This window comes from Pelecanus crispus, chromosome 1, assembly GCF_030463565.1.
Source record: "Pelecanus crispus isolate bPelCri1 chromosome 1, bPelCri1.pri, whole genome shotgun sequence".
NCBI lineage: Eukaryota > Metazoa > Chordata > Aves > Pelecaniformes > Pelecanidae > Pelecanus > Pelecanus crispus.
The window spans coordinates 223125845-223153711 of NC_134643.1; the positions used below are offsets into that span (position 1 = coordinate 223125845).

The 27867-nt window shown below is 50.6% G+C and overlaps 3 protein-coding genes across 9 annotated transcripts; 2 read left to right on the top strand and 1 right to left on the bottom strand.

Moving 5' to 3' along the window:
• Nucleotides 1-897: 897 nt before the first annotated feature.
• On the top strand, nt 898-14022 carry ALG8 (ALG8 alpha-1,3-glucosyltransferase). Of its 7 annotated transcripts, none has more exons than XM_075723041.1 (13): nt 898-948; nt 1579-1657; nt 3279-3472; nt 4806-4915; nt 5889-5992; nt 6440-6632; nt 7234-7337; nt 7454-7574; nt 7863-8002; nt 8831-8970; nt 10674-10771; nt 11826-11898; nt 13426-14022. In XM_075723041.1, exons 3-13 carry the CDS (start codon nt 3369-3371, stop codon nt 13655-13657), a joined length of 1419 nt encoding a protein of 472 aa, XP_075579156.1. In that variant the 5' UTR covers nt 898-948; nt 1579-1657; nt 3279-3368; the 3' UTR covers nt 13658-14022. The 7 variants fall into 7 exon arrangements, with proteins under 7 accessions (XP_075579156.1, XP_075579203.1, XP_075579266.1 ...); XM_075723088.1 differs by having other exon boundaries at nt 5889-5956; nt 6506-6632; nt 7460-7574; XM_075722912.1 differs by having other exon boundaries at nt 899-948; nt 5889-5956; nt 6506-6632.
• A 2869-nt stretch (nt 14023-16891) lies between these two features.
• NDUFC2 (NADH:ubiquinone oxidoreductase subunit C2) lies at nt 16892-20026 on the top strand. Its single transcript, XM_075725984.1, has 3 exons — nt 16892-17030; nt 18626-18769; nt 19679-20026. The coding sequence occupies exons 1-3, from the start codon at nt 16892-16894 to the stop codon at nt 19726-19728; spliced, it is 333 nt and encodes a 110-aa protein (XP_075582099.1). The 3' UTR covers nt 19729-20026.
• Nucleotides 20027-25345: 5319 nt separating this feature from the next.
• LOC142597134 (mid1-interacting protein 1-B-like) lies at nt 25346-25741 on the bottom strand. The gene has a single exon (XM_075727580.1). It carries the CDS (start codon nt 25739-25741, stop codon nt 25346-25348), a length of 396 nt encoding a protein of 131 aa, XP_075583695.1.
• Nucleotides 25742-27867: the final 2126 nt, after the last annotated feature.

A 27867-nucleotide genomic window follows, 5' to 3' on the forward strand; every position in this document is an offset into this window, starting at 1 on the left:
AGTTTTGGGCCCCTCAATACAAGAAAGACATTGAGGTGCTGGAGCATGTCCAGAGAAGGGCAACAAGGCTGGTGAAGGGTCTGGAGCACAGGCCTTATGAGGAGCGGCTGAGGGAACTGGGGTTGTTTAGCCTGGAGAAGAGGAGGCTGAGGGGAGACCTTATCGCTCTCTACAACTGCCTGAAAGGAGGGTGTAGTGAGGTGGGTGTTGGTCTCTTCTCCCAAGTAGTCAGCGATAGAACGAGAGGAAATGGGCTCAAGCTGTGCCAGGGGAGGTTTAGACTGGATATTAGGAAAAAATTCTTCACGGAAAGGGTAGTCAAGCATTGGAACAGGCTGCCCAGAGAGGTGGTGGAGTCCCCATCCCTGGAAGTGTTCAAAAAAACGGGTGGACGTAGCACTCAGGGACATGGTTTAGTAGGCATGGTGGTGTTGGGTTGGTGGTTGGACTGAAGGTCTTAGAGGTCCTTTCCAACCTTAATGATTCCTAGTTTTTACTTTCATTAAAAAATAATCCAGCCACCAAGCCAGGAAAGATGAAATTATGTCTCTCCCCTTAACTGGTTTAGTGGTGGACTTGGTAGTGTTAGGTTGGTTGGACTGGATGATCTTAAATGTCTTTTCCAACCTAAACGATTCCATGACTCTGTATCACCCGCCGCTCCCCACGCCCACCCCACCCAAGCTCCACCCCGCCCCACCCCACCCACCCCGCGCATGCGCAGTGCTGCGCCCGAGGCCGCCGCCAGAGGGCGGGCAGCCCCGCGCATGCGCCCCCGTCGCGGCGGGCGGGGCCGCGCCCCCCAAAGCGTGCGGGGCCGCCGCCGCCAGGGCGCATGCGCGGCGGGGCTGTCAGGGCGGCGCGCGCCATGGCGGCGGGCGGCCGGGGCTGGTTCCGCGCCCTGGCGCTCGGCGTCTCCTTCCTCAAGTGCCTCCTCATCCCCGCGTAGTAAGGAGCTTCCCGGGGCTGGGGGGGGCTCCGCACGGCCTGTCAGCCCCCCGGGGCGGCGCTTGGGTTCCGCTGCCCCTCAGGGCGGGTGGGGACGGGGGCACGGGCCGGCGTGGGCCGACGGTGCCTGAGGGGCCCGGGTGTCCTGAAGGCCCTCGTTTCCTTCGGGCGCTTGTGGGGAGCGGGGCGGCGCTGGCTCCTCGTCCTCTCGGCGCTGGGAGGCAGCTTGGCTTTTGTGTCTGAAGGGGCTTACAGCCCATGCCGGCTGGCTCTTGTTGGGGAGGGCCGTTAAATGTGCTGAAACGTTAACGCTTTTTATCTCTAAAAGACGCTGTAGCTTTTTTTCCTCAAAAAAAATCAAATTGCTGTTAAAAAGTCAGTCAGAACCTGGAATTTTGGCATTAATTGTCAGAAAAGGCCAAGCTATACAAGCTTCTTGTCCTGCAGTCACCCGTGTATGTCCTTGGCACAAAGTACATACAGCATCTTTGTTACCGTTTGAGTTCCTTGATCAAAGTCTTGCCCTAGAGCTGATCAGTGTAGGCTTCCTTTTTGTCTACCTGCGGTGATGTGCTCTGAAACGTTTCTCTTTTAAGTGCATGTACATGACTTAATAGAAACCTTCTGTAGTTATTCCACAGATTTCGAAGTACATAGGAATTGGCTTGCCATCACTCACAACTTGCCCCTCTCTCAGTGGTACTATGAAGTAAGTACGCTTGGGTTTTGGTTTGTTTTTTTTTTTAGCTGTATATAAGTTATAGGCACATTGGGTATGTCAGCCTATGTGAATGCTAGCGGAGAAAGGCTTTTATTTACAGAAAGTACATTATAGATGCTGATGGTTGGCAGCTGTATAGCAGTGGTTCAAAAACATACCAGTCATGATTTGTTGGTCTTGTGTAGCTTGTAGTTAAAAAATGAGAATTGCTTGGGAAAGCTGCTCATACTTGTGAAGGTGAAATGGAAAAGACGATTAAGGCACATGGATTAGTAGAAAGGGTGCGTAACACAGGAGCAAGTTCCACGGCAGTCTTAAGTTGCTGCTCTCTTTGCCCTTGTTATTAATGATACACAGTTATCACGATAAAGAACGAATCATATAAATGGGTATCTACATTATGACATCAATCACTGTATTAAAGTTTTGAGCCTCTGCTGGTGTGCTACTAGCATACATAGATTTTAATCTAGATGAATCACCTTCATGTTGGTGATAGACTCAGCCTACGCAAATGGGTTTTAATATGTCTCACAATATCTTCTGGAGTTCTGGGGTAAATATCATAGTCTCCAGTACTCCTCCACGTAAGCGTCTGGGAACTGTGTATCCAGGAGTAAATGATTTGTGTGGGTCAGAACTTTCTGACAGGCTGATCCAATACTGTAAAACAAACTTCTGCTATGCCAGCGTGATCCTGGTGTCAAAACATAGGATGCCTTTCAGCAGTGTAACACAAGCATTTGGGAGCATGCATGCTGACAAATATACCCTATCCCAAACTGCTCTGTGCCTCCTTCCTCCTCTTCTGTTTCCAGAGCCAAGGACTTAATCATTGGTCAGGACATAGTAACTGTCCTTATGGGAAAAGATCAAATAATACTATTTGATCTTGATAAGTTCTTATTAGAATCAAGACTTATATACAAACGGTGACAGGACAAGGAATAACGGATTTAAACTAAAGAAGAATATATTTAGACTAGACATTAGAAAGAAGTTTTTTACACTGAGGGTGGTCAAGCACTGGCACAGGTTGCCCAGAGAGGCAGTGGAGGCCCCATCCCTGGCAACGTTCAAGGTCAGGTTGGACGGGGCTCTGAACACCCTGATCTGGTTAAAGCTCTCCCTGCTCGCTGCAGGGGGGTTGGGCTGGGTGACCTCTAAAGGTCCCTTCCAACCCAAAGCATTCTATGATTCTATGACTAATGAGTAAAAATAATTTTGAGACGGTAACAAGGCTGATTGTGCTGGTGATTCCTCTAGACAAATATTCACCGTGAGCTATTTTACTGAGATTTTTTTAATATTGGCTCTATTACTGTGAGTTGGTTTATAAAGAACAGACAATTATATTTCAGTTAGGTGCAGATACACAAAATGTTGTTTAATCTCTTGCTACTGATCAAGAGATGTCCCATCCCTCTACCAGCACTACAGAAGAACAGCTTAAATCATGTTCAGCCGGCTACTTCATAGTGAAGTAGCTTCTGTTAAATAGTGGCTACTGAGATAAAATCCATCAACTGATTTGCTGTGATGAACTGTACCTGAAGGACTGTAAACAGCATGGATTGTGTTAAATTATTTAATCTCATTTTGTCTCTAGGCAACTTCGGAATGGACCCTGGATTATCCACCATTTTTTGCTTGGTTTGAATATGCGCTTTCGCATGTCGCCAAGTACTTTGACCCCAACATGTTGGTTATCGAAAATCTAAATTACACCAGTCGCGCAACCATCTTCTTCCAAAGATTTTCTGTCATCTTTACAGATATCCTTTTCATATATGCAGTTCGTGAGTAAGTCTTAATGTTCTAATTTTAGGGACAGTGGGTAGTCACTAATATATGGACTTTTTCTATAGTAACAACAAATAATTATTTGTACAAATAAGCTTGAAATGCATGGAAATACCAAAGTTGCTTTAACCAAGGAGAAATTTGGAACATGCTGCTATATACAAGATAACATTTGTTGTTCTTGGAGAGGCTGTTGCTGTATGTGCGGTCAGCTTTGTATGCATTCAGATGTTAGCTGCTGTTTCACGCATTACAGGTAGTTTATTTCTGTCGCTGTGTTCATTTTGTAGGAGTTGCAGGACAGTCTGGCTGCACCCAACTGTGTTTTCCTGTTACTTTTCTTATTGCTCTGTTCTTCTAGAGTAGAAGCATAAAGGAAACTTGTGACAAAATGCCAGTAGCATCAAATATGCGAAGTCACTCCAGTGTTTTTGGTATTCTTGATGATAAACTGATCATTCTAAGTCTAATTTAGCAATATTAAGATGGTGTGTTTTCAGTGTGCCCTGACTTTGTGAAGAAGCGTTTATCTTGCACCTAAAGAGTAGAAGGGGGGAGATGTTTTGAAGAATTATTTTGCCTACTTTAATGATTTGGCTGTGATGGTCTTCCCTCATTTTATTCTTTCTGCTCAAAATCTGGGTAGAAAGTTCTCTGTTGCATTGGAGCACTACCTAAGCTCATTTATTTACTTACTTTATTTGAAATGGGCTAGCTTTTGCATTGTGGCTTTTTTCCTTTTATTGTTTTGACTCAAAGATGCGTGAATGATCTGGCTTTCTTAAAGTGGCTTCACTAATAGTAGTTCAACACAAATCGTGCACAACTTTTTAATTTGAAATAAACTTATCTTCAAAAATAATATGGACTATATGGCTTCGCACTGAGAAGTAATAGGATGTTTTTAACCGACAGGAATAGCTCATAATATTGGGGGGGGGGGGGGGGCAGGAAGAGGTTAATGTCCAACTGGGGACCTTAAATCCAACTTGGTACGTTGTCTCCAGATGTAGCAATACATTGCTCCTTCATGGGAAGTTGATAGCAAACAGGTTATGACAACGATATGGTTATTATTGAATGTGAGACTTGAACCCGAGACTAAGTTATTTAACATAAGCTTTAGCATGTGGAACATACTACAGCTGTTGAAATTTAAAATCCTTTTTTTACTAAACATTATTCGTTATGAACTTAGCAATAATTTTATCATTGCTTTCCATCCTAATAAAATAGTTTTCTTCAGGTTAAGTACACTTCTCAACTCTTCAGAGCAACAATGTTTTTGTTGGCTGTTTCAATTAAGACTTCTGTTTCATCTGCTCTCATTCAGGTGCTGCAGATGTGTAAATGGGAAACGAGCTGCAAAGGATATCCTGGAAAAACCAACGTTTATTCTTGCCGTTCTGCTGTTGTGGAATTTTGGGTTGTTAATTGTGGATCGTATCCTTTCAAACTGTTGTGGGTTTTTTGTGGGCTTGGGGTTTGTTTTTTTAACAACCTGTTAAAGCATGTGGTACAAACCCATGAATATTGTTATTACTATCACAGCCAGTGACACTTGTACCCAACTTTTCTGGGGTTAGTTGAATAACTTCATGTTTTCATTAGAATAATTATTTGGCAAAATGGAAATTGTTCAGTTTTTGGTCTGATTTGCCAGAACTGCAGGAGGACCAGTCTGGCAGCAGCATGCCCGTTCCTGCTGGCTGCTCCTCCTCCACCTGCTTACAGAAGCAGACAGCCTCTTTTTTCCTGGGTGCAGTTCCAGCTTTGTCCCATGGCAAGGAAAATCTCTACAAGTGCTTTATGTTCAACCTGTATTCAGCTGGTTAATGTTACATGAGAATTAGCAAGGTCTTTTTTAAAAAGAGGATATAAAAACACCCCTGGAAGGTCCAATTATTGTGAGTCAGTCGTGACATAATGTGACATCTAGCTGAGGACGGGACCGAGGGGGAAAGCAACAGTAATTCTTTCATAGGAAGGACTAGTTTTTTGTGTCCCAGTCCTTGCTTAAGTTGCCTGTATTACAGGTGGTAGGTGATAAGCGAGGGCTGCTGTCTCCATCCATTAACCAACGTGAGGCAGAAACTAATATTTAAAAATTCAAAAAGTGGAGAATTAACCTTTTGTTTGTTTTGACTTATATCATATATGTTGCATGATACCTATGTGGTCAGATTGTCATGCTTCATTTCATCAAGATAATGTACTAATATTAGTAGATTTTTCTGTCTGTGCTTACGGATATGGTTAAGTAATGACTTCATGCCTATGTGGAATGAATTTAAGGTTGCTTTCTTGATTTAAGTTCCATTTTAATTTGAATTTATTGTTTATATGTTTGAGTCTCCCCAGAAAACTGATAGTAGTAAAGAAAACTTACTTTGTTATTTTCTTGACTCCAATTCAGATATTCACTTTCAGTACAATGGCTTTCTGTTTGGGCTGATGCTTCTTTCTGTTGCCCGACTATGTCAGGTAAACTCAAGTGGCTCTTTCCCGTTGTTGCCGTGTGTGTTTTAGGTGCATTAATTACCTTCAATATGAGCAGCCCAATGAACTGGTCGAGCATGGCTGGAAGTTGAGGTGTACTAAGCTGGATGCCTAATTATTTATTGAGTTTGGGGGAGTGGAGAGGAGTACTGGAAACTCACTGTAGTTGCTTGCTGATGCCACAGCATTGCAGTTCCCTGTGAGAAAGCTAAATTCTGTGTTATACCTGAGCAACGCAGCATGGTTTCCTGCCATCTTATCTTCTTCCAAGTCACCAGTCCTTAGAAAACATACCTCTGAAGCTGTGGGGAGGTGAGGTCTATCCCAGTTTTCCAAGTATCGTGATGATGTAGTTTCCTCCTCCACACTTGTTGTGCATGACGCTACAGAGTTTGTAATTTGAAGTAAATACTCGTTTTTATGCCTATGATAAATGTCTTGTCCTCTGTTGTACTCCTAAAGTGACAGTTAAAAGTTAGTACAAAGGGAGAACAAGTAGAAGAAGCTTGGGTTTTGCTTTTTCTTTTTCTTCAGAAAAGATACTTGGAGGGTGCTCTTCTTTTTGCTGTTCTTCTGCATTTCAAACACATTTACGTGTATGTGGCCCCAGCATATGGCATTTATTTGTTGCGATCCTATTGTTTTACTGCAAATAATGCAGGTAAGATGGGTTTTTCCTCGCTCGCTGTTGGGGGATTTTGTTAATTAGTAGGGCCTGGGGAAGACTCAAGACATGCAGATACCATCAGAACAAGATGGCTGTGGGTTGAACAAAAGTTCTGCTTCGGTAGCAGAGTTGGTAAGATCTTTAAAGATCTTTGAAATTTATTTGTATCTGTAAAATTGATGTTTCTAGGGAGTTCTTTATTGAGAAAAAGCATCAAGAACAAATGGCAGGTGGCAGTTTGAAGCCGTAAGAATTATTCTGGATATGAAATTCTTAGATAGCATCAGAAGCTATTTTAAAGTCCTTCTTTGAGTTTCTGCTTCTTAGCACTGAAACGTGTCTGATACTCCTCACATGAACAGAGAAGGTACTTCTCTTGAAAGAGAAAATACCAAAAGTTTGTATAATGCAGGAGCTGCAATGTGGAAAAAGTAAATGCAAACTAACTGTTGAAGGAAGCAACTGAATGGATTGACCTAGAAGGCTATGTGCTGCTTTTAGATAGGCGCTAGCAATTCTCCGTTGGCATGGAATGCTTTGTCTCCTGCTCCACTTGCTGCAGTAACTGTTTTCATAATCTGTTTGCTTCTTGTAGATGGATCCCTGAAGTGGAGAAGTTTCAGCTTGCTTCATGTAACTCTTCTGGGGCTGATTGTCTGTCTTGTTTCTGCTCTTTCATTGGGCCCCTTCATAGTGTTGGTAATAACCTCTTTTTCACCTGTTATTCCCATGAACTGTTAGAAAATTGCGTTATAAAAATATAAACCATGTCTTGTCTAAAGAGACCGTTTCTTTCTTGTCTTTCTTTTCTGTAGGGCCAGCTGCCTCAAGTCATTTCACAGCTTTTTCCTTTCAAGCGAGGCCTCTGCCATGCTTATTGGGCCCCCAACTTCTGGGCTTTGTACAATGCCATGGATAAAGCACTAACAATTTTTGGTACGGTATGCTAATCTTGCTATTTGGTTTCTATTTGCAGATAGAGCTCTCTGGATTTTAGTCTTCCCCATTTGAAATGCAGGTAGTAAATAACATTTTCAGATTGCCTTAAATCATCTGATTGTCTGCATAATCCAGTGCATGATACATTTCCAGTGGTAGGTCAGAAATCAACCTTCCATCTCTGTCTTTTAAAAAAGAAAAAACTTGGCCATGTACCTCGTTCAGCTACTTCATTTTCTTCATTAACATTTATCAGTTTGTGCTCTTTTTATGTTTTATTTTTAGGTTTAAAGTGTAATTTTCTTGATCCAACAAAAATTCCTAAAGCCTCAATGACGGGAGGGCTGGTTCAAGAATTTCAGCATACTGTCCTCCCTTCCGTGACTCCACTGGCAACGTTAATCTGTACTTTCATATCTATATTGGTAAGAACAAATAATATTTTTTGAAACTTGATGTGTTTTGTCCTCTGTAGACTTTATTAGCAGGCACTTCACATGGATTTTAATTCCAGAGCAACAAATAAGTTTTCTTTAAAAACAAAAATAATAAAACCAGTTATTAGGATAAATGTGGAATTAATATCTTTCTTGATACACAATATTACTTCCTTCAAGTATGGCTCAAACTATGGCCTGTGTCAGCTCTAGAACAGTTAAGAGATTAAAAGCGATCTTGGATCAAAACCACTCTGCATGCTGAGCTAGTAGTAACCTTTTGTGACAAAAGGTAGTTGAAGTAGGATGTGAGTAGAGATACTGACGCAACTGTGCGGGCAGCTTGCAGTGTTCCTAACAGCATGAGCTACAGGTAAGCGTAGTGTTCTTCACATGACAAGCAAAGAATTGAAGGTTCAATAAGTAATTACTTGGATACAGAGTCCTTTTCACTCTAATGAGCAACTAGCCTTTAATTGGAAATCTTTGTTTCAACACCTTTATGTAGTAACTTTGATAAAATGAGTGCAGTGGCATGGAGTCAGAGACAGTTCTTGCAACACAAATAACAGGGGGTTGGCTGTAGTCTTTCAGTCTGTTTTTTCCCTCCTGTTACACTGATGAAGTCCTTAAGGCTCTACTCGTACATCCAGATAGGTACGGTTCCTCCAGAGCTATATAACGCTTCTGCCACACAAGCGCAACCTGGGGGCAGTGCTGTTTATTAACACTGACAAAAAATCTCATTGGACGATGGCTTGTGTTCAGGATTGCCAGACTTTTCACTGAAGTCCTGTTTTTGCCTGTTGTTTCTAGCCCTCTGTTTTCTGTCTTTGGTTTAAACCTCAAGGGCCCAGAGGCTTTCTTCAGTGCCTTGTTCTTTGTGCGTTGAGCTCCTTTATGTTTGGCTGGCACGTGCATGAAAAAGCAATACTCCTTGCTATTCTGCCTTTAAGGTAAGTGAATTTCAGACGTAGTCATTGGCCAAACTGAACCTGCAGGCACTTGTTGAAGATTCCTCAACGAGGATAACTTCGTTTTCAGTATATTTCAGAAAATGAACGTGCTTATAGAATGCCTTAAGCCGTAAAGTTTTTGTGTGTTTCAAGTAAATTGATTTCGGGCACAATAAAAAGTGGCTGCCTTAGCAAGAGAATGTGCTGATGCAGGTATAGCATATGTAGGAAACCGGTGTGGTGTTAAACAAACAGTATCTTATGACACACTAACACTGGCTTATACTTTGCAGTAGTTTGCATTGACAGAAGCTTTAAGTAGAGCTTTATTGGGAGTAGCTGGTTCCTGTATCAGCTCTGTGGGGCATAGCAAAGCTTTGTACTGACTTACAGATGATGGGACGAACAGAAGCGTACAGTGTTGGGATGATTAACCAGTCAGTTTAGGAGTCTGACACACAGGCCTTCCCACTACGTACACTCTTTTGTGTCTCTCTGAATGCTGAGTTGTATTAAGATGCATAGTATACAGCAAATTTCTGTGTTTTGATTCAGATGCTTGATTGCTGTGAGAATAATGAAAAAAACAAAAAAACAAACCCAAAAAACCCCATGCTTATGAAAGAATGGGGTTCAGACCTTAGGCTGCATGTGGACCCGCAGCTCTTAAAAGAATTCATTTAGCTTCCCCTTGAAGCCTCCTTTTCTTAGTGACAGCTTGGGAGCAGGCTTGATAAAACTTCTCACTCATGTGACGTGATGGACGAAAGCAGGCTGCTTTCTTAGGATCGTTTGTTTCCCCCACTGTTATTACTGCGTTTGTGCAATGTAATTGTTGCACCCAAAAAGTCCAAGACCTATTCGTTGCGTGTTTTGTGGCTTTGCCTTTTGAAGAGAAAAATTAATTGCCTTGCCTGGCTTGAAGCATTTGACACTGCTGTCATACTCAAGTTTGGCAAGCATGCGTAGTTAATTAAGTTCTTTTTCTTTCTGAATAGTTAAGTTTAGAGATCTACTGTGGCAAATGTAAAAATCTGCAGGGACAAATGTAAAAATATTGTAGTCTTTTAGCTTTTGGGCACTTCAAGCCTTGGTGAGTGCTGTGGTTTGTAGCTAAAATGCTAGGTAGCTTGTTCAGGAGCCAGCTGAGGAAAGGGGCCTTCCGCACTATGCCTGATAAGAACAGGACACAGTTTCTACCAAAAGGACTTAATGCCTGTTTTGGGTAGAAGTGAGGCTGTAGTTTTTAAGCTGCCTGACTAGTATTGCTACAAACTGTATTTTCCTGTTCGGACATTTAGTGATGTTTAAACACTTCAAGTGGGAATTATGGGAGGGAGGGAATTAACACTGGAAAAACAAAAGGAAGGAGGAAAAAGTAGGGATGACAATGTTGGCAGCCAGCTGGCAAAGGGAAAAGACCATTTGTAGAAAACTCCAGGCCTTTCTGATGCTTGTGTTCAGTGGGTGTGTGGTTTCTGGGGAAGGGTTTCCTGGCTCATTTTTCTCCTGCATTTTTCTCTCTGAGGCCATGTGGTTTGGAAGCAGGAGACTTCATCACAGGTCCAGTGTTTGGAGGGACTGGGGTGCTATGAAACTCTATTTTACCTGTTCTTTGGTCTCTTATGAATTGTGTACTGTTTAGCTGCAATTAAGTTTCTTTGCTAAAAGACAAAAGCATAACAAATTCTTGTCACTTTTAGCTTGTTGTCTGTTCAGAGAGCAAAGGATGCTGGCATCTACTTGATTCTGACAACCACAGGGCACTTCTCACTTTTTCCATTGTTGTTCACACCACCAGGTAAAGTGTTTTCCTTCTTTCTATGCTTTCATCTTACTGCTTTGGGTTTTTTTTCCAGAGAATGATGTGCAGGTAACGGGTTTGGATTATTTTTATATAGTAAGTCGAAAGTTGCAAGAGGCTGTATGTCAGCCTGTTGCCATAAATACAAACTCTCCAACTAGTGAAAAGAAACGTTGCTTTAAAAAGCTGTGGAAGAGCTGTAAGCTTTAAGTTGAAATAGAGATGGGAAATTGTCATAGTCAATACTTGTTATCCTTCATTCTGCCACAGTTCTAGAAACTCCCCCCTGTTTAACATAACCATGTGAAGCAAAAGTGATAAAGGCAGTTTGAAACGGCAAAGCTGACAGGCTGTTTTCCAGCTGACTACTACTGCATGCTTAAACTGAAAAATCATGCAGCAGCGTTGGTTAAATCAGTATGTGTAGGGACAGATTTGTCTTTGTGACCAAAAGCTGTTCCTTCCTTCCTCCCCTTGTGCTTCGCTTAAACTGTAGGCCATTATAGCTACGACAACACCGTAGCACTCTTGATTGTCACCTTTCTGGGAGAGTTCAAATCCAAACACTCAAATTCTTTTGGTCTGATGATGCTGCTTATTTGCAATAGCGAAGCTGCTGCCTTGAGAAATGAGAAACTTCTTCTGCCTTCTCTATTACTTAATTTTTATCTACCACACAGTCTAGAACTAGATAGCATTGATTTGGCTGTCACATTTATGCTTTATGCTTCCCAGCCCAGTAATTTCTGATATTTTTTTTAATAATGAAAATCTTATTTGCAGTGCTATTATATTGTAATTATAATTAGTGTGTTCAGTATGTTAATAGATAATTGAAGTAAGTGTATTGCAAATACTTAGCATTTGCTTTAGTAAATATCTATGCTTATTTTTAGGTGTCCTAAGCAGTAAAACATTTAGTTCTGTTTGGAGAAAATTATTACGTTGGGCAATGCAAGTGTGACTAGTAGGATTTAATGATACTGCAATTTATATGGCAAAAGGTTTTTATAATTAATTTTATAAGTATGTTATGTTCCTTGTATTTCAGAACTTCCAATTAAAATACTTCTTATGCTGCTATTTACTGTTTATAGCTTCTCTTCGTTGAAATCTCTGTTCAGGTAAGTAAAGAAACTTGTTCCCAAAGCCAAGAACAAAATAATTTCTTTGGTCACTTGGAACAGTGTTGTCATAAGGGCAAACAGTGCAGAAAACTGGTGCTGAAGTATCAAATTGAAGTATCACTAGTCAAAAGATGCCGCTGCCCCTGTCCTCTTCTCAGGAGGCAAGGCTTAAGTTAAGATTATTATAGCGCATCCTTGTTACGTTTGAATTGTGACAGCTACCCAGTTAGTCCCAGCAGGCTGTAAATCCCCGCCTGCTTGATGTGCTGTTAAAGCACAAAGTTGTGGTGATGTAGCCTGTGAGGATTTAATTCAATATTGGAGCACTCACTACATTGAGTTATCTAGAGATTGTTTGTTTGTGCTAGCAGTTATAAATACTACTGCATTTTTTTTGCAGTGGTACTTCCTATTTTCATGTGTGGAAGGGGCAGGTTATAACTAACATGTATTTACAAGCTGTGATTTGTCAGCACATCTCCTGTGAACACTTGGTTGTCAGAACATATAATTCCCCAAATCATCCTGTGTATTTATGCAGGCCATCGACCTCTTAGCTGCTTGACCAAAGATAGCGCTTATCCTTATAACCCCTGTAGCCTCCACTTTTTTATTTCCGAAACGTTTCATGGCAAAGCCAGGCTGTAGTGAAGGATCCAGCCACCAAGCCAGGAAACATGAAATTGCTACTCTCCCCTTAATTGGTTCGGTGGTGGACTCGGTAATGTTAGGTTAATGGTTGGACTGGATGATCTTAAAGGTCTTTTCCAACCTAAACGATTCTATGATTCTGTGATCTGTTGGAAATGCTATGAACCTGTATTCACTACCTCAGTCACAAACTGGTAGAGGTGCTCCTCTTTCAGCCAGACTGCTTTTTCCCCCTTAGCATTCCAGAATTCAATCATTCTGTCTCAAGACGTCTAACTAAAGACCGCTGTAGGAGCTTAGTTTCTGTCTAGAGATGGAGCTTTTGCAAGTTTCTTCTTCCTAACGTTCTGAAAAAAACCCAAATTCCTTCCAGAAGGACATGAATTCCCCTGTAAACTACCTGCAGTCAAACCCCTACCGCCAATGCCCCTTGCAAGAGACACCGGCTCGTACGTCCTACAGAAAGCTTGGGGGAAGGGGGCAGCAGTTAAGATAAATCTGACGTTTCCAATTCTTGGACGTAGAACAGCTTCCATGGAACAAACGTGTATGAAGGTCTCTGTTCAGTTGTTTGCTGGAATGATGTGTGGTGAAGCAGAGCACCTGCTGAGATTTCTACTTAGATTCCAGGGCATCTTGGAACTGGGTGTTAAAGCCATGTAATAAGGACATTAAGTGTACTCTGTTATCATGTGTTTTCCTACTGAAACTCTTTAAATTGTTATTTAAAGCCTTGTTGTGAACTAACGGGGGATATTCTTTGCACTGGTCACCAGTGATAGCTAGAACCAGGTTATTTTCAGTTGACATGTATTTTAACACTATCTTTTTTTTTTTTTTCTCCCCCCCCCCCTCTCCTAATTCTTCTGACAGGAGAGAGAGGCCTCTCCTTAACTGGCTCGAAACAATCTACCTCGTCCAACTAGTGCCTTTGGAAATCTTCTCTGAAATTATATTTCCTCTGACCCCCTGGAAACAGCACTTCCCTTTTGTCCCTCTGTTGCTGACCTCCGTATACTGTGCTCTGGGCGTCACGTACGCTTGGCTGAAACTCTACATCTCTGTCTTGACCGAACGAATTCCTGTTCGACAAAAGGCCGAGTAAAACCCCAGTGTTGGGACCAGTCCCAGGTTTGAGGAGATGATCTGGCACAGTGAGGGGTTGTCACAAGGACATACAACTCGTGATAAGACACAGCATACGTGTACCATCACCACAAAGGGAAGTTTTTCTTCCGACACTTCTACACTGCCCAATGAGGATACCTCTGATCAGAAGCGCTCGGCACAATAACGTGGGGCGCGGTGGGATGCCACTTGCCGGGGATAAACTGTGAAGCTTAACGAGGTCCAGACTTCTGTCCCGAGGAAAACCTGCCCGGCTTTCCCATTACTGTTTGTATTTGAATAAAAATCGATGTGGCAAAGTACAAGGGATCATTACTGTGTAGAAGAGAGCGTTGTAATCGCGTTCTGTGGAATATGTAAATTAAAAACTTGATATTTTTTGTTTGAGCATTTCTTGCGTGGTTTTTCTTCTTAATCTTATGTCTAAACCCTGCTTTTTGAGGGACACCAGCACAAGTAAGGGTGTAGTGTCTAGCTAGAAATTTGTCGTGAGGTGCTTTGTCAAACTCTTGAACACCCGAATCTGAAGGTTTGTTAGTTGCTTAATATGTCTGTGTCCCTCTGATCTCCTTCTTTCATACAGTCTTTGCGAAAAGGTTTTAATATTCTTGTAATCGTACTTATTTTTGTAGCCCAACTTCCTCATTTCAGATGCATGCCTCAATTTGGTATTGTTTTAACACCATTAAGCGTATCGGATAACGTGGCTGAATAATCATAATTATTTGCAATTCATGTAAAACTCAGCAACCGTGACAGAAGACCAAGTGTCCACAGTTCCTCTAGTACACTGAGGAAGAGGTATATTGTGTTCTGTACGCTTGAAGATGACAAGCTGTAGGTAACTGATGCAGTTCATCGTACTTTTTTTTTTTTTTTTTTTCCAAAAAAACCCTTTCTAGATTTTGCTCTAGAAATTGGGGTCTGGTTTGGAGCCCAGTGCTGACACATGAACCTGGTAGGGTAGAAGGGATGGATTTGATTTTCTTTCCAGCAGTTCTTCAACTTTTTTCCATGTTAGTTGGAGAACGTGACCCCCTTCACAGGGGCTAGCCCAGGGGATGGTTACCCTCTTCATGTTCTCTGAGTATTTTGGATGTTAAAATAGTGCGTGGCTCTTGTTGGACAGTGGGTGGACAGTAGAGTAGTTGCTGTGGCCATTTGTGTAACCAAATAGCTTGTACACTTAAACTTTTCACAGCCAGTGAGCTCATTTTCAGGCTTTTCCACTCTGCTTTTCATTACTTTCTCATAGTTTCTGCTTTTTGTACTCTGTTAACTACTTTTCCATGCTGCTGTTAGCTGCTGTGACTGTTGGCAGTGCCTCAGTGCTGCTTCCACCTCTGTTCTACCTTTGGTCTAAGCCTCAAAGCTCTGTGCAGGGTAGGGCATCCATAATGCCCATGTTTATCATAGAATCACAGACCAGTTGGGTTGGAAGGGACCTTAAAGATCACCCAGTTCCAACCCCCCACCATGGGCAGGGACACCTTCCATGAGTCCAGCTTGCTCAGAGCCCCGTCCAACCTGACCTGGAATGTTTCCAGGAATGGGGCCTCCACTGCCTCTCTGGGCAACCTGTGCCAGTGCCTCACCACCCACAGTGTGAAAAAATTCTTCATTATATCCAGTCTAAATCCATTCTCCTTTAGTTTAAAACTGTTACTCCTTCTCCTGTCACAACAGGCCTTGCTAAAAAGATTGCCTCCACCCTTCCTATAGGCCCCCTTTGCACTAAGGTCTCCCCGCAGCCTTCTCCTCTCCAGGCTGAACAACCCCAACTCCCCCAGCCTGGCCTCGGAGCAGAGGGGCTCCAGCCCTCGGATCATTTTGGTGGCCTCCTCTGGCCCCGCTCCAACAGCTCCGTGTCCTCCTTGTGCTGAGGGCCCCAGAGCTGGGCGCAGGGCTGCAGGTGGGGTCTGCCCAGAGCGGAGCAGAGGGGCAGAATCCCCTCCCTCGACCTGCTGGCCACGCTGCTGGGGATGCAGCCCAGGGTGGGGTTGGCTTGCTGGGCTGCCAGCGCACATTGCCGGCTCATGTCCAGCTTTTCATCCAACAGTACCCCCAAGTCCTCCTTTATCCTTTATCTCCCAGCCTATATTGATACTGGGGATTGCTCCAACGCAGGTACAGGACCTTGCACTTGGCCTTGTTGAACTTCATGAGATTCACATGGGCCCACCTCTCAAGCCTGTCAAGGTCCCTCTGGATGGCATCCCTTCTCTCTGGAGTACCAACCACACCACTCAGCTTGGTGTCATCTGCAAACTCGCTGAGGGTGCACTCAATCCCACTGTCCGTGTTTCCAACCAAGACATTCAACAGCGCCAGCCCCCATACCGACCCCTGAGGAACGCCACTCGTCACCGGTCTCCACTCGGACATCGAGCCGTTGACTGCGACTCTTTGAGTGCGACCATCCAGCCAATTCCTTATCCACCGAGTAGTCCATCCATCAAATCCATGTCTCCAGTTTAGAGACGAGGATGTCACGTGGGACAGTGTCAAATGCTTTGGACAAGCCCAGGTGTCTACAGGCGCTGTCCGTGCGTAGCGGAATGGCCATATCCCAAAAAACCCCTCTCCTGGCTCTTCTCCAGCAGCGCCTTTGCCGGTCAAGCTGAAATCCTCCCAGGACTCCTGCCTCAGCTTGGGCATCTCCTGCTAAGGAGCGGTGACAGCCCAACCTCCGCCTGTGCGGAGAAAAGCTAAATAACAAGTTTTTAGGAAAGAGGCTGGGAATCCTTCGGGACCCGCGATGCGTTCATACGCGTTTTTTTTAATGGTTACGTCAGTCCTGGTACTGTTGCAACCGGTTTAACGTGATTTTATGTTAACGAAGAAAGAAAAGCTAACACCACTGTAGGTCTCAGTGTTTAATCTGTTGGCAGGACGAGCTCTGGAAAGGAACTGGGTTTGATTTTAGGGTTTAATTAAAACGCTAATTTAATTCCAGCCTGGCCTCCCCGGCAGGGCGCAGGCCGTGGGGCTGACCCGCTTCACCCCGAGGGCTCAGGACGGCGGGAACCCCCCCGTAAAGCCGCCCGATTTGGGGGGGGAGGGGGGTGTTTGCGGTGGGGGTGCGGGGGTTTGGGGGTTAAATAAGCAGAAGCGGGGGCGGGCGCGGAACGCGAGTGCGCGGCGGCGGGCGCGGCGGGGGCAGTGCGCTGCGGCACCGCTCCGCCCGGTCACCTTGGGCCGGCCGGCCGCCATGGTGTTCCTGCCCGACGAGGCGCGGTCGCTGCCGCCGCCGCCGCTCCTCAACAAGGGCTCGGTCTGGCTGGGCCTGGCCGGCTGGGTGGCGGCACTGCTGGACAACGGCTTCAACCACCGGCCCGTCATCCGCGCCGGTGCGGGGGGAGCCGGGGGCGGGCGCGGCGGGATTGGGGTGACTCGGGGAGGGGGGGGGGTGAAGGGGAGGGGGCCCTGAGGTGAGGGGCTGGGGGGGATTGGGGGGGCTGGGGAAGGGGGGTGTGCGGGATTTGGGGTGACTCTGGGGGAGGTGGGGGGGGAGTGAAGGGGAGGGGGCCCTGAGGTGAGGGGCTGGGGGGGTGGGAGGGGATTGGGGGGGCTGGGGAAGGGGGTGCGCGGGATTTGGGGTGAGTGAGGGAGGTGGGGGAAGGGGAGGGGGCCCTGAGGTGAGGGGATGGAGGGGCTGGAGGGGATTGGGGGGGCTGGGGAGGGGGGTGTGCAGGATTTGGGGTGACTGAGGGAGGTGGGGGAAGGGGAGGGATTTGGGGTGAGTGAGGGAGGTAGGGGGAGGGGAGGGGGCTCTGAGGTGAGGGGATGGAGGGGGGAGCTGGGGAAGGGGGTGTGCGGGATTTGGGGTAATTCTGAGGGAGGTGGAGGAAGGGGGAAGGGGAAGGGGCCCTGAGGTGAGGGGCTGGGGGGTTGGAGGGGATTGGGGGGGCTGGGGAAGGGGTGTGCGGGATTTGGGGTGACTCTGGGGGAGGTGGGGGGGGAGTGAAGGGGAGGGGGCCCTGAGGTGAGGGGCTGGGGGGGTGGGAGGGGATTGGGGGGGCTGGGGAAGGGGGTGTGTGGGATTTGGGTGAGTGAGGGAGGCGGGGGAAGGGGAGGGGGCCCTGAGGTGAGGGGATGGAGGGGGGAGCTGGGGAAGGGGTTGTGCGGGATTTGGGGTGACTCTGAGGGAGGTGGGGGAAGGGGAGGGGGCCCTGAGGTGAAGGGATCGGGGGGTTGGAGGGGATTGGGGGGGCTGGGGTTGGGGGTGTGTGGGATTTGGGGTGAGTGAGGGAGGTGGGGGGAGGGGAGGGATTTGGGGTAATTCTGAGGGAGGTGGGGGAAGGGGAAGGGGCCCTGAGGTGAGGGGCTGCGGGGGTTAGAGGGGATTGGGGGTGCTGGGGAAGGGGGTGTGCGGAATTTGGGGTGACTCTGAGGGAGGTAGGGCAGGGGAAAGAGGAGAGGGCCCTGAGGTGAAGGGATGGGGGGGTTAGAGGGGATTGGGGGGCCTGGGGAAGGTGGTGTGTGGGATTTGGGGTGAGTGAGGGAGATGGGGTAGGGGGAAGGGGAGGGGGCCCTGAGATGAGGGGCTGGGGAAGGGAGTGTGTGGGATTTGGGGTGACTCTGTGAGGGATGTAGGGGCAGGGGGAAGGAGAGGAGGCCCTGAGCTGAGGGGTCTCTCGGGGGGGGAATCGGAGGTAATCGGAGGGGGCTGGAGAAAGGGGCATCATGTGGGGGTGTGTGGGTTTTGGGGTGACTCTGAGGGATGGGGGGTGGGATGGGGAAGGAGCCGTGCGGCAAAGAGGGGCTGGCGGGGCCACGGGAGGCCTGCCCGTGCGGGACCGGGGGGGCCGGCCACGGGGGCGAAGTGGGGGAAGAGGAACCAGGGCGCGTGGGGATGAGGCATCTGGGGGGCTGGGGAGAGCGGGGGGCCCACCTGGGGCCGGGAGGTGGGCCAAAACAGGGGACGTTCCTCTTCCTGCTGCAGGTGTTCACCGCCAGGTCCTGTTCACCACCGTGGGATGGTTTGTTGGCTATTTCCTTGCTAAACGTACGGAGTACATACATGCCAAACGGGACCGAGAGTTGTTTGAGTACATCAGGCAGCACCCGGAAGACTTTAAGGCAGCAGGTACAATAAGTTGGTATTTTAAGACAGACCTCAGCCTGCCCTAAGGTACCAGTTACAAAGTGCTAATGTGTGTAAAGGCGTTGCCGGGCTGCTTGCAGCATCTCTTCTTTTCTAGCAAGTCGTACCGACTCTAACTCTTTCCTGCTTATTCACAATCTAAATTGCAACGGTATTAAAGATTTTATGATGTGAAAATAGATGTTTTTATGGAGCTGATCAGCTGCCTTGATGACCAACTCCTCCTCCTAAAAGCTTATTTTAATATAAAAATGGCAGAGCCAAAAAAAAGAATTAGAATAGACCCAACTTGTGCCAGTGAAGGAAAAATAAAGTAAGTAATGAAAATTAGAAACGACAGGTTTTATTCTTGTAAAAATCACAGTTTTACTGGTTATTCTTGTAAAATTGCAGTGCCTGTTGATTTAAAAATGGTGTGATGAATATTCAGAAAATAAGCAGAGTGGGTGAAAGAAGAAGAAATAGAAACATCGGGAAATCTGAAGCGCTGTTGGCTCTTGCTGGCTTAGAACGTTGGTGAAGAACAGCGTTTTCCTAAATGTAGTCACTAAACCCAGCAATGCAATGGCAAATTTTGGTTAAAATTGTCTATTTTATACTAAAATACAGTTAGGTGCCTCTGGCTGTTGGTTTGTAATCCGCATAATGCCATTTTGGAGGGAATCTGTAGAAGTAGAGAACTGTCAGTATTGAGATCTCCTCACAGGGCTCTGCACCCCTGTGGAAAAGGGGTTGGGTATTTAGTTTATGCAGCAAGCTAATAGTTCGCTGTTGGTAGCAAAAAACAGGTTTTGGTGGCTTTGTTAACCTTAAGACTTAATATTAAAAATCTGCAGAATTGGTCTTAAATGCTGATTAGGTTTTCACAACTCTGCCCGTTGCCTTTTGTAGAAAAGAAAAGAATAGGAGAGCTTTTGGAGGATTTCTACCCGGTTCGCTGAGGATTTCTCCAGCGGCGACATGTTGCAGGATACGTCTGCTGCGCTAATTCCATACCGAGAACTTTGGCGGGCTGGCTGTAACTGTTCAACCGTCCATGGCTTGGGAAATGAACCATTACTCGCTCTCACGTAATACAAGCTATGATTAAATACTCTGTTTAATTATTTGTTCTTCTGTTACGTCACAGTGTATCAACATATAGATGACGGGTATTTGTAATGGGATAACAACTTCGATTCACCCCTTTTTCAGTTATTTGTGAAAATGGAAGATTGTTCATGCAGGATATATCTTATAAAAAAAACCCAGAAAGTAGCTGTGTAAATTCCTCCTTTTTATTTCTCATCGGCGTTTCTCCTAACCCTTAAGCACGGTCTGGACCAGCTCCTGTAGATGCTAGCCAAAGTTTTGCTGTGAAATTAATTCTATCCTGCTAGCGAAAATAGATGCTCTCCCTAATTAATTCCCTCTCTCTATTTTGCATTCTCGCGTTACTTTTCTTTGCTGGGAACCAGGATCCAACCTTTCTACTTTCTCACTTGGTTGTTGGCTCCCGAATCCACATACTGAACCCAAGCGTTTTCCAGACACGCTGAGGATCTGCAACTCTTCTGAATTTCACTGCAGGGTGCTTGGCACCTCTGGACATCAAAACGCCTCCGGCTGAGGCTGCTCCAGTTGCGAATGTTTTGGTTTTTTTTTTTATCTAATTACCAATCTCCTACGCTGGTTTTCAGCATCTGCCCTGGCTTCCTCCTGCGCTGCCGCGTTCCCCCTGTGCACTTGGTGCGACTTTGTGCGGCGTCTCAAAGCGCCTTCCCCAGCGCCTCTCCCCTGGGGAAGCCTCTTGCTGCACCCTGGGCGCCGCTGCCTCACCCCTGCTTCCAGCCCAGTGCCGCGCTGAGGCGTGGGACATGTGGGTCCCTCTCCTCGCCTCGTCACCGGGGTCTGATCCTGCTCCCAGCAGAAATTCCGAGCTCTTTGGATCCGCTGGTGAAAGCGATCGCGCCAGCGGAGCTCCGTTTGCAGCCACTGCTGTGGCCACTGGCTCGCCTCGCTCTGCGCCCGTCCCCTGGGGGCCCTGTGCTAGAGGGACAGGGGCGAGCGTCCCCCTGACCGTGCCACACGCCTGGGCCCTCGTTCAGCAGATACAGCGCTTTTCCTGCCTGGAAAACGGATCGGCTTCTGCCGCCGTTGCTGTCGACAAAATTAAGAAATTCTTTACAAGAAGGCTGGTGAGATGCTGGGACGCGTTGCCCAGAGAAGTTGTGGATCCCTTGAAGTTTTAAGGTCAAGTTGGACGGGCTTTGATCAGCCTGATCTAGCGGACGATGTCCCTGCCCAAAGTTGTTGCGTTAAGGAGCAACATGACCATCAGCTGGATTAAATAGTGAGCAGGGAATTACAAAAGGGACTTTTAAACGAAGAAGGAGTCGGCCTGAAAGGAATGGTCAGCACTCCCAGCGCGAGGGAAGGAGCTCGGAGGGGCGACGGCGGGGACCAAAGCCTGTTGGACGCTGCCAGAGGCAGCCCTGCTGGCGTGGCGGGCTCTGCCCGGGCCTGGCCGAGGTCCCTCCCCACGAGACGCCGAGGGCAGCCTGCAGCCAGCTCCTGGCTGGCAGCACGGGGGGCACCGGGCAGGGCAGAGCCAGGGTCAGCGCTGGAGAGGCTGGAAGGCGCCTCTGGAGACGATCCGGTCCCAGCCCTGCGCAGGCAGGCTCAGCGACGGGGCCGTGTCTGGTCGGGTTTGGCTGTCTGTGAGGACGGGGACTCCACCGCCTCTCCGGGCAGCCTGGGACAGGGTCTGGCCGCCCGCGCTGTCAGAGACACCAAGGGCTGTTCTGACGTTGAGATGGGGTTTCCTGGGCTTCGGTTTGTGCCCGTCGCCTCCCGTGCCGTCACTGGGCACCACGGGAAGGGCCTGGCCCCGCCGTCCCCAGCCGCCATTAGGTCTCTGCGCACGTGGGTGAGGTCCCCCTGAGCCTCCTCTTCTCCCGGCTGAGCAGTCCCAGCGCTCTCTCGGCCTCCCTCTCCTCAAGGGAAAATGCTTCAGTCCTTTCAGCGCCGGCACGGCCCTTCGCTGGGCTCTCTCCAGCGCGCCCGTGGCTCTCGTGCTGGGGAGCCCGGGCCGGACCCAGCACCCGGACGCGTCCCAGCAGGGCCGAGCCGAGGGGAAGGATCCCCTCCCTCCACCCCCTCCTGGGGGGCTGGTGGCCACCTTTGCCCTCGGGACACCTTGCTGGCTGCCGGCCAACCTGGGCAAGCAGGGAGCCAGAGCTGGAGGGTGCGGGAGCGAATTTGGGGGGTGCTTTCCCGCTGGCAGCTGCACGAGCGGGCGGTGGGCAGCAGCAGGGGGTACGGCTGCGGCCAGAGCACCCCCGAATCCAAAGGCAGGGGTGTGCAGGCAGGGACCCTGCCCTCCGGGAGGGGCGGGGGAGCTGGCAGCCCCCCGTCCTTGGGGACGTGCAGCGTGCGCGTAGGGCTTTTTGGGAGTGGCCAGGGAAGGGTATTTGGAATTTCTTACTGATTTAACGTTTTGGGTGAAAACTGTGCTTTATCTCTTGTCTTCCTGATAGCGAGCCTGCTTGGCCAGGTCACTGCTCTCTGGTTAATTAGACGTCCTTAAGCAGATACAAATAAACCTGCAATGTGATTTGTTTCAAGGATGTGAATGGACACGCTTGTTGGGCAACAGTGCCAGTGCCCCGGGCATCGATCCAGGGCAGCACGGAGCCAGCATCCCCCTGCCACGCCGGAGAGGGCCTGATCTGCCCCGTGCACCCCCGTCCTGCCAGGGACCGGCGCGGGGTTGTCAAGGACAAAGGCCTTTCCCGTGACCATCTCACCTCTCTTATCAGCCACGTCCAACAGCGGTGGCCAGCAGCAGGGCACCGTTCAGGGCTTGACGCGTCCCCGGGGCCAGCGTGATGCAACGCCCTGCAATCGGAGCAGGAAGGGAGCCGGGCGTCCTGGGGGGTTGCAAGTGGCCCAAGTGTCATCAGCGTGGCCTTCCAGCTGGCACAGACCCTTGCTGGGAACATCTTGCCTCTCTCATCCGTCGTGTTCAACGGCGGTGATGAGCACTTCACCCGATGTGCCGCTACGATACTTCCCCGGGCACCACGAGCCTCTCCAGCTACCGAGCGCGCTGCCCAAGCCAAAAGCCATTGCTGGAGGTGCCCGCAGCCCTTCCGTGCTGGGACCACCGTCTTCTCCAGGAGACACACACCCCCTCCTTCAGCTCCAGCCGTGTAAACCTCCAGAGGGACATCACCTCCTTTGTGGTCCTCACCTCACCGGGAACCAACGTCCCTCCATTCCTCATGGTTCAATGGAGGCAGAGGAGCTCCAAAGGCAGGCTGGAGACCCCATGTCCACCTTCCAGCTCCACTTCTCCCCTGGCCTGCACTATCGCACCCCATCATGCAGTGGCATTGCAATGGGGACGGCTTAGGTGTCTCCTAATATCCCCCTTGTACTCCACTTTCTCGGGATAAGAGAGAAGGCTGCAACCTTGCCAGGGCTGAGGGAGGACACGAGGGCAGATCTGCCCCGACATCCTCCCGCTGGCTGGGAAGAGTTGCGTTTGCCCACGTTTTGGGGCACTTGGTGCTGGGCAACACCTTTGCAGATGCCGTGGCTGCCCTTCCCAGGTAAGCAAGAAATTCAGAGCCACGAGGGAAGTCACCTGGAGGCACGTGGCAGCAGTGCGAGTGGGGTCGGGGATGAGCCCACGGGAGGTGCAATGAGATCCTCAGGTCTTTGCGTCCGCAGACTGGGCATTTGGGCAGGCCTCCCCCTGACCCGCCATCCTCCTGGGGAGCCCGTCCCCTGCCGTGGCTCAGAGGGAGGAAAATGCCACCACACGTGTGTCCCAGTGTCGTCCCCAGCACCGCCTGCTGTCGGATCCCCCGATGTCTCCGCCTCCCCTGACACCGCCAGCGCCAGCACTGTCCTCGTCCTTGCTCAGACCCGCTCGGCGCCCTTTCAGCTGCGGGCTGGCCTTGCCTCCAGCCCCCCGCTGCCCCCTCACAGCCCCCGACCCCCCGGCTGGCCACTCGGCCACAGCGGCTGCAGACCCCGTCCCTGCTGCCCGTGCTCGGGGAGGACACGCCGACGGCGACAGGGCCTTGACAGCCGGGAGCAATGGCCTGATGCGGCGAGAGGAGATGGGACTCTCCAATGTCACCCACTCCTAGACCCAGGTTTGGGGTCCCGGGGGCGGCTGCTTCCCAGGGGTGCCGAGACCTGCAGCTCCGCTGCCCCTCGGGCCCGGTCCCCAGGCTCAGCCCTGCTTGGGGCAGCTCCAGGGCAGAAACCCTGATGGGCAGGAGAACGGCGTGGGCAGCTCTGGGGCACAGGGCAGCAGCAGCAGCAGCGGTGGGACAGCCCCGGGGAGGGCTTTGGAGGGAACCCTGAGCCTGGTGACTGTGCTGTGCGTGGGCTGACATCTCCCTCCCGGTGCACAGCAGCGGGGCTCAGTGGCCATCTCGCTGTTGCATCTCTGGGCTGTGCCTTGGGCAGATTCACACCCTTTTGTGCACAGAAAACAGGCGCCAGCTTCTGCTGCTGTTGCTGTCGATATAAGGATGAAATTTGGTGGTGCTGTCGAAATAAGGAAGAAATTCCAGTGGTGAGGCACTGGAAGAGGTCGCCCCGAGAAGCTGTGGATGCCCTGCAGCTGGAGAGGGCTCTGATCTACCTGATCAGGGGAAGACATCCCTGCACGCAGCAGGGGCTTGGACGAGATGGTCTCTGAAGGTCCCTTCCAACCCAAACCATCCTGTGACTTTGTGATTCTTTTTCCCTTCAAATTCCCCATCGCTGCATGAGAAAGTCCCCTCCCGGCAGAGCCAGCGTCCCCCAGCCCCACGCCGGGGCACTCCTCGAGGGCTCCAGCAGGGAAAAGCACCACACTGACAAGGGCTTCATGGGGTTCATTTTATTAGCAAAGATCAGGGAAAACGCCCCTCGGAGTCCAGGTACCAGCTGGAAAAGGGCTCGACAGTCACAGGGGACCGTCGGAGGTCGGGGCCACCGTGCAACGCTGCTGCCTTCGTGCCGCTCTTTGAAAATAAAGAGGAGGGCACAAGCTGTGCGGCTCTTCTGATGGGCCTCCCCGCACAACCAGATGCTTCTTCCTATGAGGATAAGGCACCATCTGGTTCTCTGGTGGTCCCAACCATCGCCAGCGCGCGGTGCCGGCGCTGGCAGATCAGCTGCCGCGGAGCGGGGAGGGCGAGCGGGGCTGGGGAAGAGCCCGCGACGGTCAGCGACGGGGACGTCCTCTCCTTCGTGCCACCAGCACCCATCCTGCAACGGCAGCTGCCCTTAGCCCCAAAGGCCATCCCGGGGGGAGACCTGGCCCACCAGCCCTGGCTCCGTAGATCCCGAACCCCCGGAGTCTCCTCACGGAGGGGTGGGGTGGGTCCCCTCCTTCAGCATGGAGGTGGAGATCTGCGGGTAATTGAGGGGACGGCCCCCATTTCAAGGCTTGTCCCAGGGGCTCCCCAGCCCTGCAGTGTGAGGGGCCTCCCCGGGGACATCGGCCACCCCTAGTCCCGGTGCCCCTGGGCTCCGCGTGCCCCCAGCTCTTACCTGGCGGCCGGGGCAGGGTCACCAGCTGGGCTGGCCCTCGCTGGGGCTGATCTGCTCCAGGATCTGGCTGTACCTGCGGGTGAGGGCGTTGGCGTCCCTGGTGAGGTGGGTGAGGACCTGCTGCAAGCCGGCCAGGTGGTGGGACAGGCGCTCCTCCAGCTGGGCATCCACCGCGTCGCCGTCGTCCAAGGACGTGTCGGCCTCGGCGCCGGTCTGGTTCTGGTCGGTGACGGAGGCCAGGCCTTTCTCCACCACGGGCTTGATGGCCTTGAGCAGCTGGTAGCGCTCGTAGAGGTCCGTGCGGCCGCCCGCGGCCGGGGCCGCCCCCTCCTGCTGCGGGAAGACCCCTCGGAGCAGGCTGGGGAACATCACCTCCTGCTCCATCTTCTGGGTGGCCAACAGGTACTGCTCCATGGCCACGCGCCCACGGCCCCGGCAGCGCTGCTCTGGGCTCTTCTCGGGGTGCCGCCTGCTCCCCGTCCCCACCGAGGGCTTTTTATGCGGGGCCGGGGCGCGTCCCTGCTCTGCTGTGCTCTGCTGTGCTCTCCTGCCAGCGGGGGCCAGGCTGGACGGCCACGGGGCCGGGCTTGGCTCCAGCCCAGCTGGGGCTCGGCCGCGCCGTGTCCCTGGCTCTGTGCAATCTGTCCCGGCCCAGCTGCCCCGTGGCCTTCGCCCGAGCTGGCCGGGGTCCTGCTGTGTCACCATGCCGGGAGCGGGGCAGTGAGGAGGGCAGGTGCCCGGGGCCTCTCCCGACCCAGCACCGCGACATGGCCACTCCTGGGGCACCAGGAGAGTGGGAGCGGCTCCTGTCCCCCGCGTTGGGCAGGCTGCGGGCAGCAGCGCTGCCGGGGGGCGTCACCTCTCCCTGCTCCCTGCTGCCATGCGCTGGGAACGAGAACCCCCCGGGGACATAGAATCATAGAATTGTTGAGGTTGGAAAAGACCTTTAAGATCATCCAGTCCAACCATTAATCTAACACTACCAAGTCCATCACTAAACCAATTAAACCAATTAAGGGTAGAGTAGCAATTTCATGTTTCCTGGCTTGGTGGCTGGATTAATTATAATGAATGTAAAAATTAGGAATCATTGAGGTTGGAAAGGACCTCTAAGATCATCTGTCCAACCATCAACCCAACACCACCGTGCCCACTAAACCATGTCCCAGAGTGCCACGTCTGCCTGTTTTTTGACCACTTTCAGGGATGGGGACTCCCCCACCTCTCTGGGCAGCCTGTTCCAATGCTTGACTACCCTTTCCATGAAGAAATTTTTCCTAATATCTAATCTAAACCTCCCCTGGTGCAGCTTGAGCCCACATGGAGCAACCTCCATCTGCAACTGCCGGCCTGGGGGTGGTGGCAGCCACCGGTGTGGAAAATCTCACTGGGGATGCACTGCCGCATGGGGTCCCACCTGGGATCCGGGAGACGTGGGATGGGACCAAACACCGCAATGGAAAAATCCCACGGCGCGGAGCCGCTGCTTCCCACGGGGGAGTGCGGACGGGGCCGCCGCCTCCCCCACTGCCCCATCCCGGGGCAGAGGCCACAGCTGGGGCAACAGCCGGCACTGCCCGTCCCCACGTGTCCCTGCGGCATGTGGCAATCGGGGAAGATTGTTCTATTTGGGGAAAGGCCGCAAGGTCCCTTGTCCCTTTTGCAATCCTTGGTGGTGGCAGCTCTCCCACCCCCCCCCACCACGTCCCAGCCAGGTGCCCGTGCTGCCGCCCATCCTCTGCACCCCTGACCTGTCCCCTCCGCCCCTCTTGTCCCTGCTAGGGTGCCCCCAGCATTTCTGGGTGCCCTGCTGTGTGGCCCAGCACTGCACCGGGGTGGGCGGGTGCTGCTGGCCCCATGCTCTTGGGGTGCCTGGGCCACCACGGAGCTTTCCGGAGGTGCATGGACGTCCCAGTGTCCCCCCAGGGTGGGCTGCGTTCATCCTTCAGCTAGAGCTTCACCCTGGGCTTCGTGGAGGACACACTGGTCTGCAGCCACCAGTGACAGCTGTCACTGGACGTGTGGATGCTGCAGGTGCCAGCAAGGGGCTTGGCCACGTTGTGTGTCTGGGCCACTCTAAAGCTGCTGGGAGGTGCAGGGACACTGCAGGACTCTGGCAGCAGAAGGACACAGGAGACACTCTGCCCCCCTGCTCCCTTGTTTCAGCTTTTGCATCATCCTCCTGAGCTGACGCAGCACTCAGGGCAGTGGGTCAGGGGGATATGGGGGCTCTGCAGCCCCAGGTCGCTCCCCAGATCCCCAGTCTTGGGAGATGCATCATTCCCATGCCCCCGCCATGCCTCCAGGGACCCCATCAGCCAAAAATGGTTCCTGCACCCCGGGGGGACACTGGGACGTCCATGCACCTCCGGGAAGCTCCGTGGTGGCCCAGGCACCCCAAGAGCACGGGGCCAGCAGCACCCGCCCACCCCGGTGCAGTGCTGGGCCACACAGCAGGGCACCCAGAAATGCTGGGGGCACCCTAGCAGGGACAAGAGGGGCGGAGGGGACAGGTCAGGGGTGCAGAGGATGGGCGGCAG